Source organism: Lissotriton vulgaris, unplaced genomic scaffold, assembly GCF_964263255.1.
Source record: "Lissotriton vulgaris unplaced genomic scaffold, aLisVul1.2 SCAFFOLD_1102, whole genome shotgun sequence".
In the NCBI taxonomy this organism is placed as follows: Eukaryota; Metazoa; Chordata; class Amphibia; order Caudata; family Salamandridae; genus Lissotriton; species Lissotriton vulgaris.
Window position 1 is genome coordinate 230,738 of NW_028242580.1, and position 16,991 is coordinate 247,728.

Sequence of the window (16,991 nt, forward strand, 5' to 3'; positions counted from 1 at the left end):
TTCTGCCATCACATTGAGATTTACCCACCACCATATTAGGATGGCGGTGGGTATCGAGGCGGACACAAAGTCCATTCACCGCTTTTCCGCCAGTGGCAATCGCACCAATTGCCTGGCGGGCGGAGCAGGGCCACCGATATGGTGGTGGGGCCTAGCAGGCACCGTCCGCCATATTAGGATGTGTGTGGCTAGGCCAGTATGGCGGGCGCATCCTAATTGCAGTGGTGGGACCGCCACATGTCTGGCAGGTGGTTCCAAACACCACTTCGTAATCAGCCCCTAGAATTGTCTTAAAAGAGATACTGTGCGTTTAACATTGAACTTACAAGTGGAACGGAATAAAGGATGATTAATCAAAAGTGAATCATTTGTTTAAGCTGGCCTGAACATAATAGGACTTACTAGCATAAAAAGGACATGCTTAAACAGCAATAGAGATTAACATACAGACAAATGACAAGTCAGTTGGAAAAACGTGCAGTTTAAGTTTTATGTATCAAATAATTTGTAATAATTTTAAAGCTGAGAATTGGCCATCGTTGCTCACTAGGCAATCTTAAAAAACATCAAAGAAAACATTCTCTATTATATCTTACCAACAAAAAAGAGAATCTGCCTTCTGTTTTTGAAGAGGTGATAGGTAATATTCAAGCATACAGCAAGGTAATGTGCACGAGTGCTGAACATAGAGGCAATCACAAAGTGAGGCTTTTGAAAGAAGTGATTTTTACTTCAGAGCAACAGCACAGTAATGGTAAGGGTGTAATTGACTTCCCGCTAACTAGGAGGCACTTACATTTTAGGAACACATGGTATATGGGGAAAAAGGGCATAATTTGCCTCTACATGACTGATGAGAAAGCCACAAAATCTGTGTTAATGCCTAACGGGGCCATTTATCAAGAAAACCTCTGAATATCTTCTTTAGGTTTTACAAAAGAAAACGCCATGATTTCAATCTTCGTAGAAAATAGTTGCACTGACATTCAGATGCCTGATTCAGGAATATGTAAGCAGTTGGTGTCTGAAATATTACATATGATCATAAAATTAAACAGCTTTTGAAGTGGCATGTCAAACTGAACAAGCCACCACCAAAAATATGCCTTGACTGTACCTGTGAAAGGCATTTCATTGGAACTTCCAATTAGCAGGAGTCAGCTAAACTGGTCTGTATCATTCATATTTCAATGCCTTTGCTATCAAACAAGGTACCTGAGAGGAACTAGCAATAGTGAAAATAAAAGCGCTGTGAAAATAGACATTTGGATATTAAAGTATTAAAAAAAATACGATGCAACAGTAAATAACCCACTCTCACTCACCTTGTCCCATTTGATGAACTTGCTGCCCTTCTCGAGGGTCTCGAACACAGAAATGGGCTTCAGCTGAGGTGCGTGCCTTCCAGTGCATTGCTGTCCCTGCGGCCATGGGTTTGCCCTGCAGGCTTGTGAGGCAGTCGGGGGAAGGGGCACAGGCACTGATCCACAGAGAGTAGCCTGTGCTAAAATATGAGGCACGCGCATTGAGGCATCGCTGTCAACCCATCGAATAAGCAGGCATGGCAAGGTGAGGCTGCCGTGTGATTTCACTCCTTATTTTCACTGCATTTCCTCTTGAATGACCCCAAGTCGAATCCTTTTTTGTTGTTTGTATTTTGCTACCTACTCTGGAATATCTCTTCCTTAGATGTAATGACTTGCGGTATCAGTGAGCAGGATTTAAGCAAGGCCCCCTGCCTCTCCTTCCCACTGGCAGCGACCTGACAAATGTAAATGTTTTTCTCAAACCATTGAACCAATTACCGCCCTATATTAACCATTTCTTTCAGTTTCTTCAAGTAACTAATTTAGATCAAACCTTTGTCCGCGCTGTTTTAGCAACATAGATTTTTTATATCCATAAAATGTTCCTCCTGCAGGAGGCGTGTGTCCGTGGGCCGGCCTCCGCCACATGGGCAGCTTGGGGAGAGGGGTAGGTCTGCAGCTTCGATAATTTTCGGTCATTCGAAGAGCGTCACTCCAGCTGCGCTTTTCTAGTGGAAGGACCGAGATTGGCAGGGCATGGTTTAAATGCAACAATTATGGGAACAGCTCGTTTTCGTCGCCAATGTCTGTTGCAGGCAAACTGTTGCTAATAGCCATTTGCCGATGATGTCTTTGCAGGGTGAGGGGACGTTTGGTCATGTTGGGTAGGCAGTGGGAGGAAGAGTGAAGACAAATTCCGGCAACTTTGCAGTATCATTAGTAGCAATGTATTTATTAGTTTCCCACCTTATCTTTTGTGGATTGTGTTCTTAAAGTAAAATCTCTATGTGCCAGTACCAAAAAGTAGAGTATACCACAGGGCACTATGGCTTGTATTCCGGCAATGGGTATGTTGCACTCTGAACCAATGGCGCCAGGTAGCGGGCTTTAGTGTGTACCGGGTATTATAAAGAAGAGTGCGTGCAAGGGCATGCTCCCTCCTCTTCGGTTTCAGTTGGTGCTCGGTATTTTGCCAGATAAACATTGCACACTAGAGGTGGCTGCATGTGCACTTTCTTTCCAGGGGTCTTCCATTATGCAGTGTGTACTTTTTTTAAAGAGACCACGCAGGTTGATTTTGGTCTGTGGCCATATATACAGGGCTCTGCGACCCCGTCATATCTGCCTCTCCAAGTGTTTTCACCCCTCGGCTTTCTTTTAACAAAACGTAGATCAGGCGTGTTAGTCTGGTTGGCTCTGTTTAAGCGGCGGTGTCCAACTTGGGTCCAGAGGCCTGGGTCCAAGCCAGATTTTAAGGATAATCCCCGACTGAAAATGGGTTTCATCTCGGTTCGTTGTATTGAAATGAATCTTATGTGGCTATCCTGAAAACCATCCAGCCCTCCTGGTCTTTTTTTGGACACCCGAGTCAAAGCAAACCACTCCCTGTTTAGAGCCTACCATGTCTCATATTAAGTGTGAGTCACACATGCACATCCTCTCATGTTTTCCTTGAATTCTGAAACTTGTATCTAGTCTTGCATTTTTAAAGCACCCACCACAGATCGGTTGTTCATGCTCTTGATTAATCCTGTGCAGAGGGTATGCAGGGTGAAACTATTCGGTTCCAGCCATTGTTACATAAAATGTGATCAGCTTCTCTATCTACTTTCTGATGTTTGTAATATCTCAGCTTGTGTGCTGCATGGCTAAACACTTATAAGGTCCCAAAGGCGAGACCTATTGGCTATGCCAATGCTTGTTGTTTTTGTTTGCATTGCTTTAGTTAAATAAGACACCACACATACATCATAGCAACACACATAAAATCGCTTCATCTGGCATTCTAGAATATTTTGGTGAAACAAAGGTTGGAAACAAAAAGGTAGTGGAATTTGAATTCAGCTACAGTTCAACGTTGTGGGAGTCTGCTATTGAGGTTATATGTTGTCATGGTTGTGTTGACAGCTTTGGGAAAGGGAGGGAGGATTGTAGGCCCAACACTTCTTGCCTGACACAGAGGGGGTTGTGTTTACAGGAGAAGTTACCATGGTAGAGTTGCGATGTAGAACCTGAGTGTGTAAAAAGCACAGTGATTGTATAAGTCATGGGTGAGGTGGAGATGTGTTTGGTGCATTGTCCCTTCAGGTGTTGCTAAGGAGATAATTGTACCTTGCACAGTCCTTCATGTTACACGAGTCTCCGCCACAAAGGGCAGAACAGGACCAAGATCATCCTGTGGTTCTTTCCTATTGTCTGAAGAGGCTCCCAGGTAGAACGCACCATCTCGCAGGAGTGCATCCAAATTTCTGCCTTTTCTTCGGTGGCTTAGAAGTTCATGTTCGTTCTACTGCTCACCCTCAATTTACATTATGCTGCAAATGGTGGTAACTTCAAAAGAATTACATTCTAAGATGCCACCCACAGCCAAATAGAATTTTCATGGGTAGTGCCGTGAAGTAGAATGTTTTAGTTATTTTACCTCGTGGTCAGATGAGGCTTTCTGGTGTATACAGTAGAGTTTTTAAACTTTACATTGTTCAAGCAGACACCTAAGTGTGCAATCATATGCCCACACTGTGTATCGGTTAAACGTTTTATCTTTGCTCTGTGTTGGAACAGAATAAATTATCTTGTTCGGATCATCAGCAACCAGTGGCAAGGCTGGTTTTTCGTGTCTGGGAAAAACTGCACATGAACACGATAAAACCCCAAGCTGTTTATTTCAAATTACACCATCACCCAACCTGGTTTACGTTAACATTAGGAATTGTCTTTGACTGCACATGATTTGTCAGTCTTCAGGATTTATTGACAGTAGAATCAGGCATACCCTGATTCTACAACTGACCGCATCATTCTTGGGCACACGGAACAATGATTTCGTTTTCACAGGATTGCTCTGGTTTCATGGATGTCACAAAATGCTTACCATGTAGTTTCATTTTGCCAGAGGGTTGAAGATGCTGATAAAGTTTAGTGGAGAGACGGTATGCAGCGGTGAAATTTAAAATCCTAGTGGATACAGCAAGACACGAAAGATCCTTCAGTTCCTGGTTGGGTCGCATTAACATAATTTTGACAAATGTGCTCCTGCAATACCTTTATCCGTTCCAGTTTCTTCAACTCCTTTACCAATTAATGAACTTAGGCACTTATAACAAGCCATATTGAGATTCGTGGGAATGTTTTGGTAGGCACGGGGAGATGAAGTGATTTGCCCAGAATCGCAGGATGTTTTTCTCTCTCTTCACTCTACCACACTATTATCTCTCCAACTGTAACAACCTATCTCTAAACTCTCTCTCGCTCTGTCTCTCGCTTTAACTCTACCTTTCTCTAACTCTCTTTCACTCTCCTTCTCATTTTCTCTATCTTCACTCTACCTCTCATTTATATGCGCACATAACTCTCACTATCTCTATATACCATCTCTTTCTCGCTTTAGATCATTCACCTGTGCGCTCTCTCTCACATAAGTAAACAAGCATTGGCATAGCCAATAGGTCTCGCTTTCGGAACCTTATAAGTATTTAGTTATGCAGCACACTATCCTTGGTGCAACAACATCAACTGTTGCATGGCTAAACACTTATAAGGCCCCAAAGGCGAGACCTATTGGCTATGTCAATGCTTGTATATTATAGATTGTTGAGATACTCTTTCCAACATCTGCATATCCAAGTAGCCATTTCTGGTTTGCTGCTGGCATCCTGCCTTGCTAATTAAACTATTGGCATTTATTTGGAATTCTAAAGTCTTGCTTTGGCAAAAATAGCATGTTTGCTCAAAGTTTATGGCATCCTGCCTGCTTCTTCCGTTCTCCACGCTATCCTGTCTTCACCCGCCCTTGTCCTAATCGTCACTAAGGATAAATGTACACAATGTAATTTAAAATTGAAGAGAGAAAGAGATCCATCTATCTACCTATCTGTTTGTGTATGTGTGTGTGCAGCAACTTGTGACACACATACAAGTATAAATCAATGAAAAGCAGCCAACCAATTTGTAGTGACTCGAGGCAGGCAGGCAATTTGTTGTAAATAAGTCTTTATTTAGTTCCCAAACATGGGTCCGACTAGGAAGCCGGACAGGTGTAAAATGGCTGGCACCAACTGACCAGCATAACTGTCACCGTGATGTAGTGAGAACGCAGGGCGCGTGAAGATAAAGATCACTACATATAGCTCCTTTCCTCAGAGAGAGATGAACGAAGCAGGAAGGGAAATAGAAGAGAAAAGAGGGGAAAAGCGGAGAAGAGAAGAGAAGAAAAGAAAAGAAAAGAAAAGGCTAAAGAAAAAGTAGAGACAAAGAACTAACACCGAAACCTGACAGGAATCTTAATCACTCTATTGCTCCTTCTCAACACCGAGGGAGAACAGCATGAATCATGAGCACTTCGATCTCTGGGAACAGAGTAGTGTGACACATCCACTTCATCATTGACATTTTGCAAATCATCCACAACATTTTTAACTTTTACAACTTTGTTTAAATTCCACCAGTTTTGTCTATTGACACGTACAGCTCTGCCACACACTTTGTCCACAACCACAGGTTTACTGAACTTGGATTCCCCCTTTTTAACAAAACCTAGTTTCTTAATTTTCACCCAATCACCTACAGCAAACTCCCTACTAGTGACCTGTTTTCTTTCATCAAAGTATTTTTTTCAACCTTTGATCTGACTCTTACATCTAACTCTTGTGAAGTAGTGGTGGATCTAAACCATTTAGACATCCATGCAGGTCGAAACTCAGTACATGGCTTCCTGTCTCTCAGAAGTTCAAAGGGGGATACTCCCGTAGATGAATGAGGTGTGGTCCTGTAGAACCACAACATGGTTCTTACACTAGTGGAGACAGCTTTGTTGTGTGCCAAGGCCCATTTGACACAGTCACCAATTACTCTATTGAGTCTCTCGACCAAACCATTGGTTTGAGGGTGTTAGAGTGAGCTTTTTAGGTGGGTAAAAGCGGATTCTCTGAGAAATTGTTCTACCTCAGCAGACACAAACTGCACCCCATTGTCGGAAATGATTGATAAGGAAAACCCCTCTCTCATTCAAACTTCTTTCATGAAGTCCACAATCTCCTTGGAGTCTACCCTGGCAAGAAACTTATCCTCGGGCCACTTGGTGTAATAATCCATTATCACAATGGCAAACTTACATTGAGGTGGTAACGAATGGAAGGGTCCTAAAAAATCAATACCAGAACCGGCGCTTGTGACAGCTGCCACAAGGTGGCACTCTCTGGCTAATTTGGAGATGACCACAGCAGGTCATTCAATATACATCTGCTGCCCCAGCCAATCTTATAGGTTTGGGGGCCTGAAATAGAACGAATTGTCACACTTGTAGGAGTGTGATGGTTAGTAGTTGTGTTGTTCCTATAGCTGGCAGCATGGCAGGGGGAATGTGTGGCTCCTGACGAGAGCCCTGGCACTTTTATTTTTGTCATATTAAGCACCGTGCCAGAGCCACCCTGCTCAGTGCTCCGCCGCCATTTACCTGCAGCAGGTGCTCTGGGCTGAGTGTGACTGCGTATTCATCAATCTAATGCTGTGTTGCGCACAGACAATGGGTATGATTTAATTTTCTGTATAAAACTATAAACAGAATCAGAGCCTGGCCTTCACTGTGACTCGTGGCCAGTGTGTCTTGTGCTGCTGTAGTCCTAAGAGGTGCGGTGCTCCAGACTGATACAAATGTTCTTCCTGTTTTGGTGTGGGGACGCGGCACATAGGGCTGGGAAGAAGTCAGCTTCCTCCGGCCGCCCTGTGTGAAATCATTACAATGTTGCTTTATCCTATTCCAAAAGCCCCTGAACCTGGCTTGAGCAGCTCCTTTCCCTGCCAGCAGTTTCTCTCTTCTACATCCTCAGCAAAGTAAAAGACATCTGTGTATAAACTGAGCACTGTTTCCTGATTTTCTTTTTTAGGACTGGAGTCCGTGGGAGGACCTCTCCAGCCCCATAGGCATGGCAGAGCAAGTTTGAATCTGAAAGGAATCTCTGACAAGCTGGCAGTTGCATTTTGGGGGTCAGGCATTTTTATGCCCCACTCCTGCCCCCCGTGCAGGGTGCCGCCACTGTCCTCCGGTTCTGTGAGGGAAAGCACAGCGGATGCATCGGCACTTCTCTCCGGTTACACACCGATTGTCATATTACAAGAAGGCGACTGACGAGGCCAGTGTAAACCAACCTCTAACGCAACAGCGGCGTCGCGGACTTCAAGAAAACTAGAATTCTAGCTCGGTCTGTCCTCTCCCGTGCGAGAGCTCACACAGTGCATTTGGGGAAAAGAGAGACTTGCCGCGGTGCTTAGTTACCCAGCTGTGTCACCCAGAGAAGGCAGCAAGCACAGGCTCACGCAAACACACTCTCAACTCTCCAATGACCAAGAAACCACAGCAACAGATAACGACACTCCCACAACTTAAACTTCCGGGGAAACTGAAAGAAAGTATTTCAAAGTACCTCAAATCAGCGCTGAAGGAGGAACAGTGATCGTCATTCTTTCTGGTCACGGCGGCAGCTGCGCAGCTCCAGAGCGTCCGAGAGGAGGTCTCTTGTTCCATCTGCCTGGAGTTGTACACGGACCCGGTGTCCATCGAGTGTGGACACAACTTCTGCCGCTCCTGCATCAGTCAGTACTGGGAGGGGCCGGGCTCGGACCGCTCCTGTCCCCAGTGCAGGGCAGTATCCCGCGAAGATAACCTGCGACCTAACAGGGAGCTGAGAAACATCGTGGAAATGTTCAGATTTATGTTATCCCCTGAGAAACCCCAAGACGAACATCTGTGCCCCAAACACCAGCAGAAGCTGCAGCTGTTCTGTGAAGAGGATCACACGCTCCTGTGCGTCATCTGCCGAGAGTCGAGGGAGCACCGGGATCATACAGTGTGTCCAATAGAGGAGGCTGCCCAGGAGCACAAGGTGAGGGTGTGATGTGTAATAACCACAGTCCATGTGAGAATCAGACAGCCCTGATTACTTAAAGTGTTTATTGTACCTTTGTTATCCTTCGTCCGTAGTCTTTGTCATAGTCATATTTACTCACGAGGGGATCCCACCTCATTCTCAGCACCAAACCCTGGCCATGACATAATCCCACCCCTAGGGGAGATATAAGTTATGACCAGGCCCACACCTCTGCCTGAGCTACCAGGTTGTCTTCTGAGGCCTGCAGCCCCAGGGAGCGAGGGCCTTCCATAACGACTGTGATGAGGAATAAGAACTAAATATAGTCCGATTAAGGGTAACCAGAGGAGAGGAATGATGCCTAAAAATTGTTATTAATCTTTTTTAAAGTGTCAAATCCCCTTTTCCTTTTTTGCTATGTGTATAAATAATTATTATAATTAGGATCCTGATAATGATTTAATGAAATTTTTAATCATGTATATATGTATGTGCTTTTATGGTGATTTTTAATCATCGAATAAAGAATCCTTGAATTGAATTGAATTGACTGGGTGAGGAATAAGGACTAAATATAATCAAGTTTACCATTAAGTAACCAGGGCATTATTCCAAACAAACAAAGGTGGCTAGGGGACCCGTTTGATGCACAATCACGTGTTGCTAAAAGTGTCTAGTAATACAGCAGATTCACAGTTGCCCACATCAAGAAATGGTTTGCCACCAAATTGAACCACAAATAATTCTGCATAAATCACAAAGATCTGAGTGACAACCAGACCAACATATACTGAAATGATGGAAAAATTGTCAGGCATAAACGCAATAAACTAGAGATTATCTTTGGATATTTGGGGCCAGATGTAGGTAAGTTCCATTTACCGGTTCTAAAATACAGAATTTTACTGATTCGGTATTTCAGAATCGGTAAATGGTATGTAGGTAAAAATTCGGTAAATTTTACCGAATCGGTAATATTCGGTATTTACCGATTCGGTGATTCCCATTCATTCCTATGGGCCAGGAGGCCCATAGGAATGAATGGGGAGCAATTCAGTATTACCGATTCGGTAAATACCGAATCGGTAATAGGGGGAACATTTTCAAGGGTGGCAGGGTGTCACATTGACACCCTGTTGCACCCCTGAATAGTGCATGGGGGCACATGTGGCCCACATACATACCCTAAGGCAGGGTTCTTCAATCTGTGGGGCGCGCCCCGCTGGAGGGGGCGCGGCGCCATCCCAGGGGGGGCGCGGGCTCCACTTCGATCTTCCCTTTGTGCCTGTTTCTTTGTCTGGGTGATAATCCCAGGAGGGGGCCAATTCACAGAGTCGACAGCTTCGGCTGCGGTGCGAGGCAGGGGTCTCCTCTGCTAAAAACGAAAGCAAACAAACAGACACGCTTTCAGTTTTAGCAGAGGAGACCCCTTGCCTCCCACTGCAGCTGAAGCTGTCAGCTCTGTGAATTAACCCCCTCCTGGGAGAGTTAGCTCTTCCCAGAAGGGAGAGAAGGTTTCGCAGAGGTTTTGAGGCAGGGCGGGGTGGGCTCTGGCCCAGGGCCCCAGCCTTTCAAGGGGGTTGGGAGTGAGGGAGAGTTGGGGGGCGGGAGTCCTTCAGTTATTTTGGGAAGGGAGGTAGAGGTTGCAATCCGGGTTTGGGCCATGAATCGGGACAGTGGGCTCTGGTCTGCGGTCCTCAACTGATGAGGATCTTTGTGTGGGCACCGAAGTGTCGGTCTTCAGGGATGTTGGTCTGCAGATTCGAATTTGAATCATAAAATGTGTGAGGGTGGAGTGGTGGATGTATGGGTGTGGGGTGGATGGATGAGTGAGGGGATGGATGGTGAGTGAAGGGGTGAATGGATGGTGGGAGAGAAGATGGATGCATGAGTGGAGGGATGGATGGGAGTGGATGGATGTGTGTATGGTTGGAAGGGTAGATGGATGGGTGGATGGATCAGTGAAATGGTGGATGGATCAATGGGGGGGTGGATGGTGGACGAGTCGGTGGGTGGATGGATGAGAGAGGTGATGGATGGATTGATGTATTGATGGGTGAAGGGATGAATGAATGGATGGATGGATGAGTGAAGGGGTGGGTGTGGGGATGGATGGGTGATTGAGGAGGGTGGATGGACGGGGGATGGATGGTGGAGTGAAGGGGTGGATGAGTGGTCAATGGATGGATTCATGAGTGGATGAGTGGGTGGATGGGTGAAGGGTGGATGGAGGGATGGGTGGCTGACAGAGGGGGGAAAGGAGAGAGAGGGGGAGGATGGATGGATGGATGAGTGATGACATGGATGAATGATTGGCAGAGTGGATGGGCAGGTGTGTGCATGGATGGGTGAGGAGAGGAGCATGGAGCTGGATGGGTCAGAGAGTGCATGCATGAGTGGGGGGTGAGGGTGGAGAGCGGGATGGATGGGTGGATGGATGAGTGGGGGGTTGAGTGGGTGGACGGATGAGTGACTGGGTGGATGGATGAGTGGGTGGGGGGATGGCTGGATGGGTGAGAGGGTGGGTGGTTGGATGGATGAGTGGATGGATGGGTGGAAGAGTGGATGGATGAGTGGAGGAGTGGATGGATGAGTGGAGGAGTGGATGGATGAGTGGGAGGATAGCTTGGGTGAATGGTTGGATGGATGAGTGGGTGGATGGATGGGCGGAAGAGTGGATGGATTGGTGAGGGGATAGATTGGGTGAAGGGATGGATGGATGATGGATGGATGGGTGAGGGGGTGGATGGAGGGATGGATGGGTGAGATGATGGATGGAGGGATGGAAGGTGGATGGGTTTGCAAGTGGTTGAAGGGGTTTGGATGTGGATGGGGCTCAGATGGAGGGACGGAATGAATGGTGGGGGAGTTGGTGGATGACAAGGTGTACATGATGGATGGGGAGGGTTGCGATGACTTCCTTTGCTTTCTTGGTGCCATGGGAGCTGTGGTTCAGAGTGGAAGGTATTAGAATTGCTTGGCTGCTCCCTTGCCTATGTGTTACTGTTCTGTATTCTATGTGTGCTCATGTGTGGGATCTATGCATCATGCGTGTGACATTTTGCGTGACGTCCAGCTGCTACTTGAATGCGGGGCCCCCATGGGCAAGGTCGGGTTCCATGTTTTGGGTTCCGCTTGGTGAAGCACCCATGGTGTGTTCCCTATAGTGGGTTCATCACGGCGGTCCTCCCTTTGGTTCACTTGTGCATGGTGCTTTACATCCTACAATGTATTTGTTTATTTGTTGGGGAGTTTGTGAGATTGGGTTCTCAGCACTTGCGGTGTTGAAGACTAGGTACCATTTAGAACTGGATGTGGAGCACAGCCTGAGGATGGCAGTGGCAGGGATTCACCCACAGATTGAGAGTCTAGGTGTGGCTGGGCACCGGCACACCCGTCACATTCATGTTGGTGGTGTTGTTGTTGATCTGTGTCCTGTGTAAGGCAGGGCATCCTAGTGGAGAGAATTTGAACTCATTTTGTCTTGGAGGATTGTGTTTTGAGCTGTCTGGTACGCCTCTGTCGTTTCGTCACATCCACTCACAGGCCTGCAGTTTGCTAGGCACTCTTGTTGTGTTGAGCTTGTTTGCCGGATATGGCCCGTGGTGTCCGCATGGCAGTCGATCATGTGGTGTGCCGGATTCCCGAGGTTTCTGTCGGGTGGTGGGGGGGCCCAACATCTGGGGAAATTCAGCTGGGGGGGCTCAACCTGGAAAAGTTTGAAGACCTCTGCCCTAAGGGCATGTATGTCTGCCACATCGCAGTGTTGTAAAAGCAAAAAATTGATTTTTCAAAGGTTTTCGATATTTACCACCAACTTGTAGTTGGTGGTAAATAACAAATCCTTAACTCAGGAATGCACTCACTTGAGTGCTCTCTACATTACGGATTCGGTAATTTACCGAATCGGTATGTTAAGAATTCAGTAAGTTACCGATTCCTTCAGTTACCGATTCGGTAAAATACCGAATCCTACAATCATGCCACCTACATTCCAAATGCCAAATACTGGTCGGTAACGGCCGAAAATACCAAATTTCGGCCTTTACCGACCGGTATTGGGCGACCTACATCTGGCCCAACATCCTTTATTTCATATTCCATGGAGAACTTGAATACAGCCAACGAGTTTTGCCCGTATCTGGGCTTCCTCAGGGCATCCAAGAAGACAAGCTCCTCAGTTTCTTGGCTATTCCCAGTGCAACATCTTTTTCATGAAACAAAAGCTATACGTCTTGTTATCACTCCGCATAAGTAATATCCAAATTCGTGCCAGTCTATTTTTTTTTTTAGTATTGGTAAAACCCTTCAACTGCATTTTTTTTAGCAAAGAGAGATCTGAACTTAGTTATTCAACCCTGTCTAATTGCGCTGCATTTGAACTTTAGGGTGTGCCGGCCTCGATCTTTCCGCACACACTGGGACTTTTGCTGGCATATTAAGACTAAGGAAAGTGAAGCTGTTGTGTGCTTATCCTCGCGAGCTGCTCTTCATTCCTCGTGCATCAGTTCAGGCACAGGCGCATTCCACAAGTGTTCTGTTGCCTAGCAACGAAGTTGTCTTGAAGTACCGGGTTTTTAAGAACCCAGCGGTGCCAGGGAGAACACCCGAAGACTTCGAGTCCTTCCTGTTTCAGACTACAGAAACACAGAGTCTTCTTGGTGAAGTCAAAGATTGTATTTATTGGCTGCAACCAGTAACAGGTATCCTAGAAGTACAATAGCATGTATGTTCTCAGGAGACTGCTCTTTTTACAGAGCCCGACTTCTTCTTTTATACACAATATCTTGCTTTAGGCAAACATTCCTCTTTTTACATTTGACCATATACATATTTTCACTACAAAGAAAAAGCAGAGTCATGATGACAGGCCCACATTTCAGTTTGTCCAGCCCGCAATCAATTACCCGGCAAGGCCCAGTATTTTCATCAGATATCGACGGACCCATAATAAAATCGGGCACCTCCTCCTCGTAAAGCGAGTCATAAAGCAAGAAACAGAGACAGGTGTGTGTAAGATTAGGCATGGTTTGTGTGCGATGAAAGGTTTATGATGTGTTGTGCCTTAATATCGATCACGCTCGGCCACTGGGAAAGGAACTGCCCGAACAGGTTCGGCTTCAGGCAGTGGAGTCAGCTTGCCCAGGTCACAGAGGAGTCAGCAAAGGTGTACGTGTCCTTTGGACTCGTTCTCGGCTTTAGTCACTTGGCTATGTGAGGTCAACCACAAAATGGCTGCCGTCCACAAAATGGAACCCGAGGGTTCATGACGGAAATGCTGATTTCGGGGTGATTTCGCCATTCGATTATGACGAAAATGCTTGTGTATACCGCACTCGCCATTTGCGGTTCGCTGATACCAAAATCGTCATGAATCGACGATGTTTATAACACGGGTCCAGAATTCTCAGTACCACAGTCTGGCACTATTTATGATCTGTCTTCAACGGCTGCCAAGTGCTGTTCTCATTGCCTGTATTCAATTGTGATCTACCACAGTATTGTGCCTACGCTGCCCGGCATTGACATTGGGATCATCTACATTGATTTATATTATAGATTCTACAGTGCTTATTGGCTCAATCAATCAATCAATCATTTGTAAAGCGCACTACATACCCGCGAGGGTCTCAAGGCGCTCGGGGGGGGGGCGCTACTGATCGAACAGCCAGGTCTTGAGTATCCTCCTGAAGGTCAGCAGGTCTTGGGTCTGGCGTAGGCTCAGTGGGAGGGTGTTCCATGTCTTGGCGGTGAGGTGGGTGAAGGATCTCCCACCGGTGGTTGTTCTTCGGATGCGTGGGACGGTGGCGAGTGAGAGGTCTGCGGAGCTTAGCTGGCAGTTGGGGATGTAGAACGAGAGCCGTCTGTTGGAGTAGGCTGGGCCGGTCTTGTGGAGTGCCTTGTGTGCGTGGGTGAGGAGCTTGAAGGATAACCCCCTGTTGACAGGGAGCCAGTGCAGGTTTCTCAGGTGGGGGGTGATGTGGCCGTGGCGTGGTACGTCGAGGATCAGTCGTGCCGAGGCGTTTAAGATGCGTTGTAGTCGTTTGATAAGCTTGGTCGGGGGTCCTGCGTAGAAGGCGTTTCCGTCGTCGAATCTGCTGTTGACGAGGTCCTGGGTGACGGTCTTTCTTGTATCTGTCGGTATCCATCTGTAGATCTTGCAGAGCATGCAGAGGGTGTTGAAGCAGGAGGAGGAGATGGCGTTGACTTGCTTGGTGATTGAGAGCGTTGAGTCGAGGATGATTCCCAGGTTGCTTGCGTGGTCGGTGGGTGTCGGGGCTGCCCCCAGTACCGTCGGCCACCAGGAGTCGTCCCAGGCTGAAGGGTTGGAGCCGAGGATGAGGACCTCCATCTTGTCCGAGTTCAGCTTCAGACGGCTGGTCTTCATCCAGTCGGCGACGGCCTTCATTCCTTCATGGAGGTTGGCTTTGGCGGTGATGGGGTCCTTGGTGAGGGACGCTCACACGCATTTCCGCAACTTCATGAGCTGAGCTGTCTTCACAAGCTCGTTTCGAATTATATTCTAACTGTTGCCCGGCAACCAAATCCATTCACCAGCAACTTGGAAAATAATTCTTTACTCGTAACGCATATGCACACGGTGCTGACACACAGCTCACACAGCGCTGACACACACAGCTCTTACTTTTTTATGTCGACGCTGCCTCTTCAGTGTCCTTCCAGTCCGCGGCACGCCACACGTGAAGGAATAACTCTTCCAAAAGGCAATCTCCACAGAAACCCTGTATTTCACTTACTGCTATTTTCTTATTGGTCGAATGGATTATTCAAGTTCTCTTTTCTTCAGTGTTATGCAATGCTGCCATCTGGTGGCCGAAGTTAAAACATAACTTTTCAAGTGGAAATCTTGTGAATTATATCTGTGATACACACACATGTATTTTTCTTTTAACAAATCCATCTGAGCAATTTTTTTTATTTCTTTGCAAAACAAAACATTATTTTCTGACTCACTGCCTTTTTGCACAAACAATGAATTTCTGAATTTTTTTTTCTTTCCTCTATTTCTTCATTCATTTTCTTTCTTCCTCTTCTTAACCATTTTTATTCCACAGATTTTCTATTAACATGCAGAGTGTTACTGTACCAGCGCCTTTTTTTGTACAAGAACCGAGAGATCCACTATTAGAGTGGAGGTTATGGTTTAGATCTTTCAAGGCGTACTTAGGTGCTGTTGACGGTCAAAGATACAGACCTGAGAGGAAAAAGAACCTCATCTATTACTATCTAGGGGTCGAAGGACAAAATATATTTGGCCATCTACCCCGTATGATCTGCCTGAAGGTGAAGACCCCGACGAGTTTGAACAAGCTGTAGCACAATTGGATAAGTACTTTACTAAAACAAAGAACATTGTAGTGCATAGATACAAGTTTTTTACAAGGATGCAGAAACCCGATGATAGCATAGATACTTTTATCACAGCTTTAAAAGTTTTAGCTTCAAAATGTGAGTTTGACAATTTTACCTCTCAACTGATGAGAGATAAACTTGTTGCACATTGCTACTGTAAAAAAATACAAAAAAGACTACTTATTTGCATCCTACCCTAGATAAAGCAGTTGATATTGATAAAAGTGTTGAAAGTTCAATGGATGATTATAATCAGCTTGAAACTGCCCTATCTAACACTTCTATTTCAGGTGCTGACTCCTCCAAGCATCCAGGTCTTGCCTCCAAGCTCCCCACTTTCACACGCGACAATGCCACTCGTGACTATATTACAAGACCGAGCATGCCCAGGGGTGGAAGAAACTTTACTCAAAATAGACAATCAAATCCTAGAACTTTTTGCTACAGGTGTGGTTCAGCCCAACATTTTTAATCTTTCACAAACTGTCCAGCTATTAACCAGCAGTGTGGTCAATTTTGCAAAAATGTGTATGAGTGGCAGAAGAAAAAGTGAGCTGTGTCCTGAATGAAACTGATGAATTCTATGACGACAATGTCACAAGTCGGAAATATGTAGTAGTGGTCAAGCACTGTACTGATAAGCAGAACACACTGCATGTTCCTGACCCTGACCCTGAAGTTGAGGCTCTTATTGAAACCGATCACATCCAGCTTCTTGTTGATACCGGGGCACGCGTTAATATGTTTTCCCAAGATAAGTATTTCAAATTTGGGGCTGAAAAGAGCTTGTTATCACCTGATGTTCTCACTGTAGCCTTTGAGGGCAGCAGGATTGAATTGTTAGGCTATTTCTGGGCCAGCATCACTGTCCTAAGAGCAGCTATCAAGGGTCGATGGTCACTTGCTGACTCAGGAGACATGGAGGGTCGATGGTCCCTTGCTGACTCAGGTGCATCTCCTTGGGCCACACTGCGGGGTGCAGTTAACGCTTCTCTGAAATGGGGCGTGCACTTCTGAAAATGCATCACATTCCTTGTGATTCTCATGTCCTCCGATTCAGCTGTGATCATGGTCCCATTTTGTTTCGTCACCACCATGGGGTATGCATGATATCGACAGTCTGCTTCAGGACCATTAATGACATCAATGTGGGCCAGAATAGACCTGTCTCTGTATGTGAGATTAGTCAGAAATTGTCCCAAACAAGGAAGAAGTTCCTTTGACATCC

General features: G+C 46.0%; 1 protein-coding gene across 1 annotated transcript in view; it reads left to right on the forward strand.

Moving 5' to 3' along the window:
- Positions 1-7,990: 7,990 nt before the first annotated feature.
- Positions 7,991-16,991, forward strand: part of LOC147668903 (E3 ubiquitin-protein ligase TRIM17-like) — a gene marked incomplete at its 5' end in the record, with an annotated part of 400,957 nt that continues 391,956 nt past the window's right edge. Inside the window, one exon of the mRNA XM_086948368.1 lies at positions 7,991-8,404. Coding sequence (XP_086804494.1) covers positions 7,991-8,404 — 414 coding nt within the window. The remainder of the gene's footprint in view (positions 8,405-16,991) is intronic.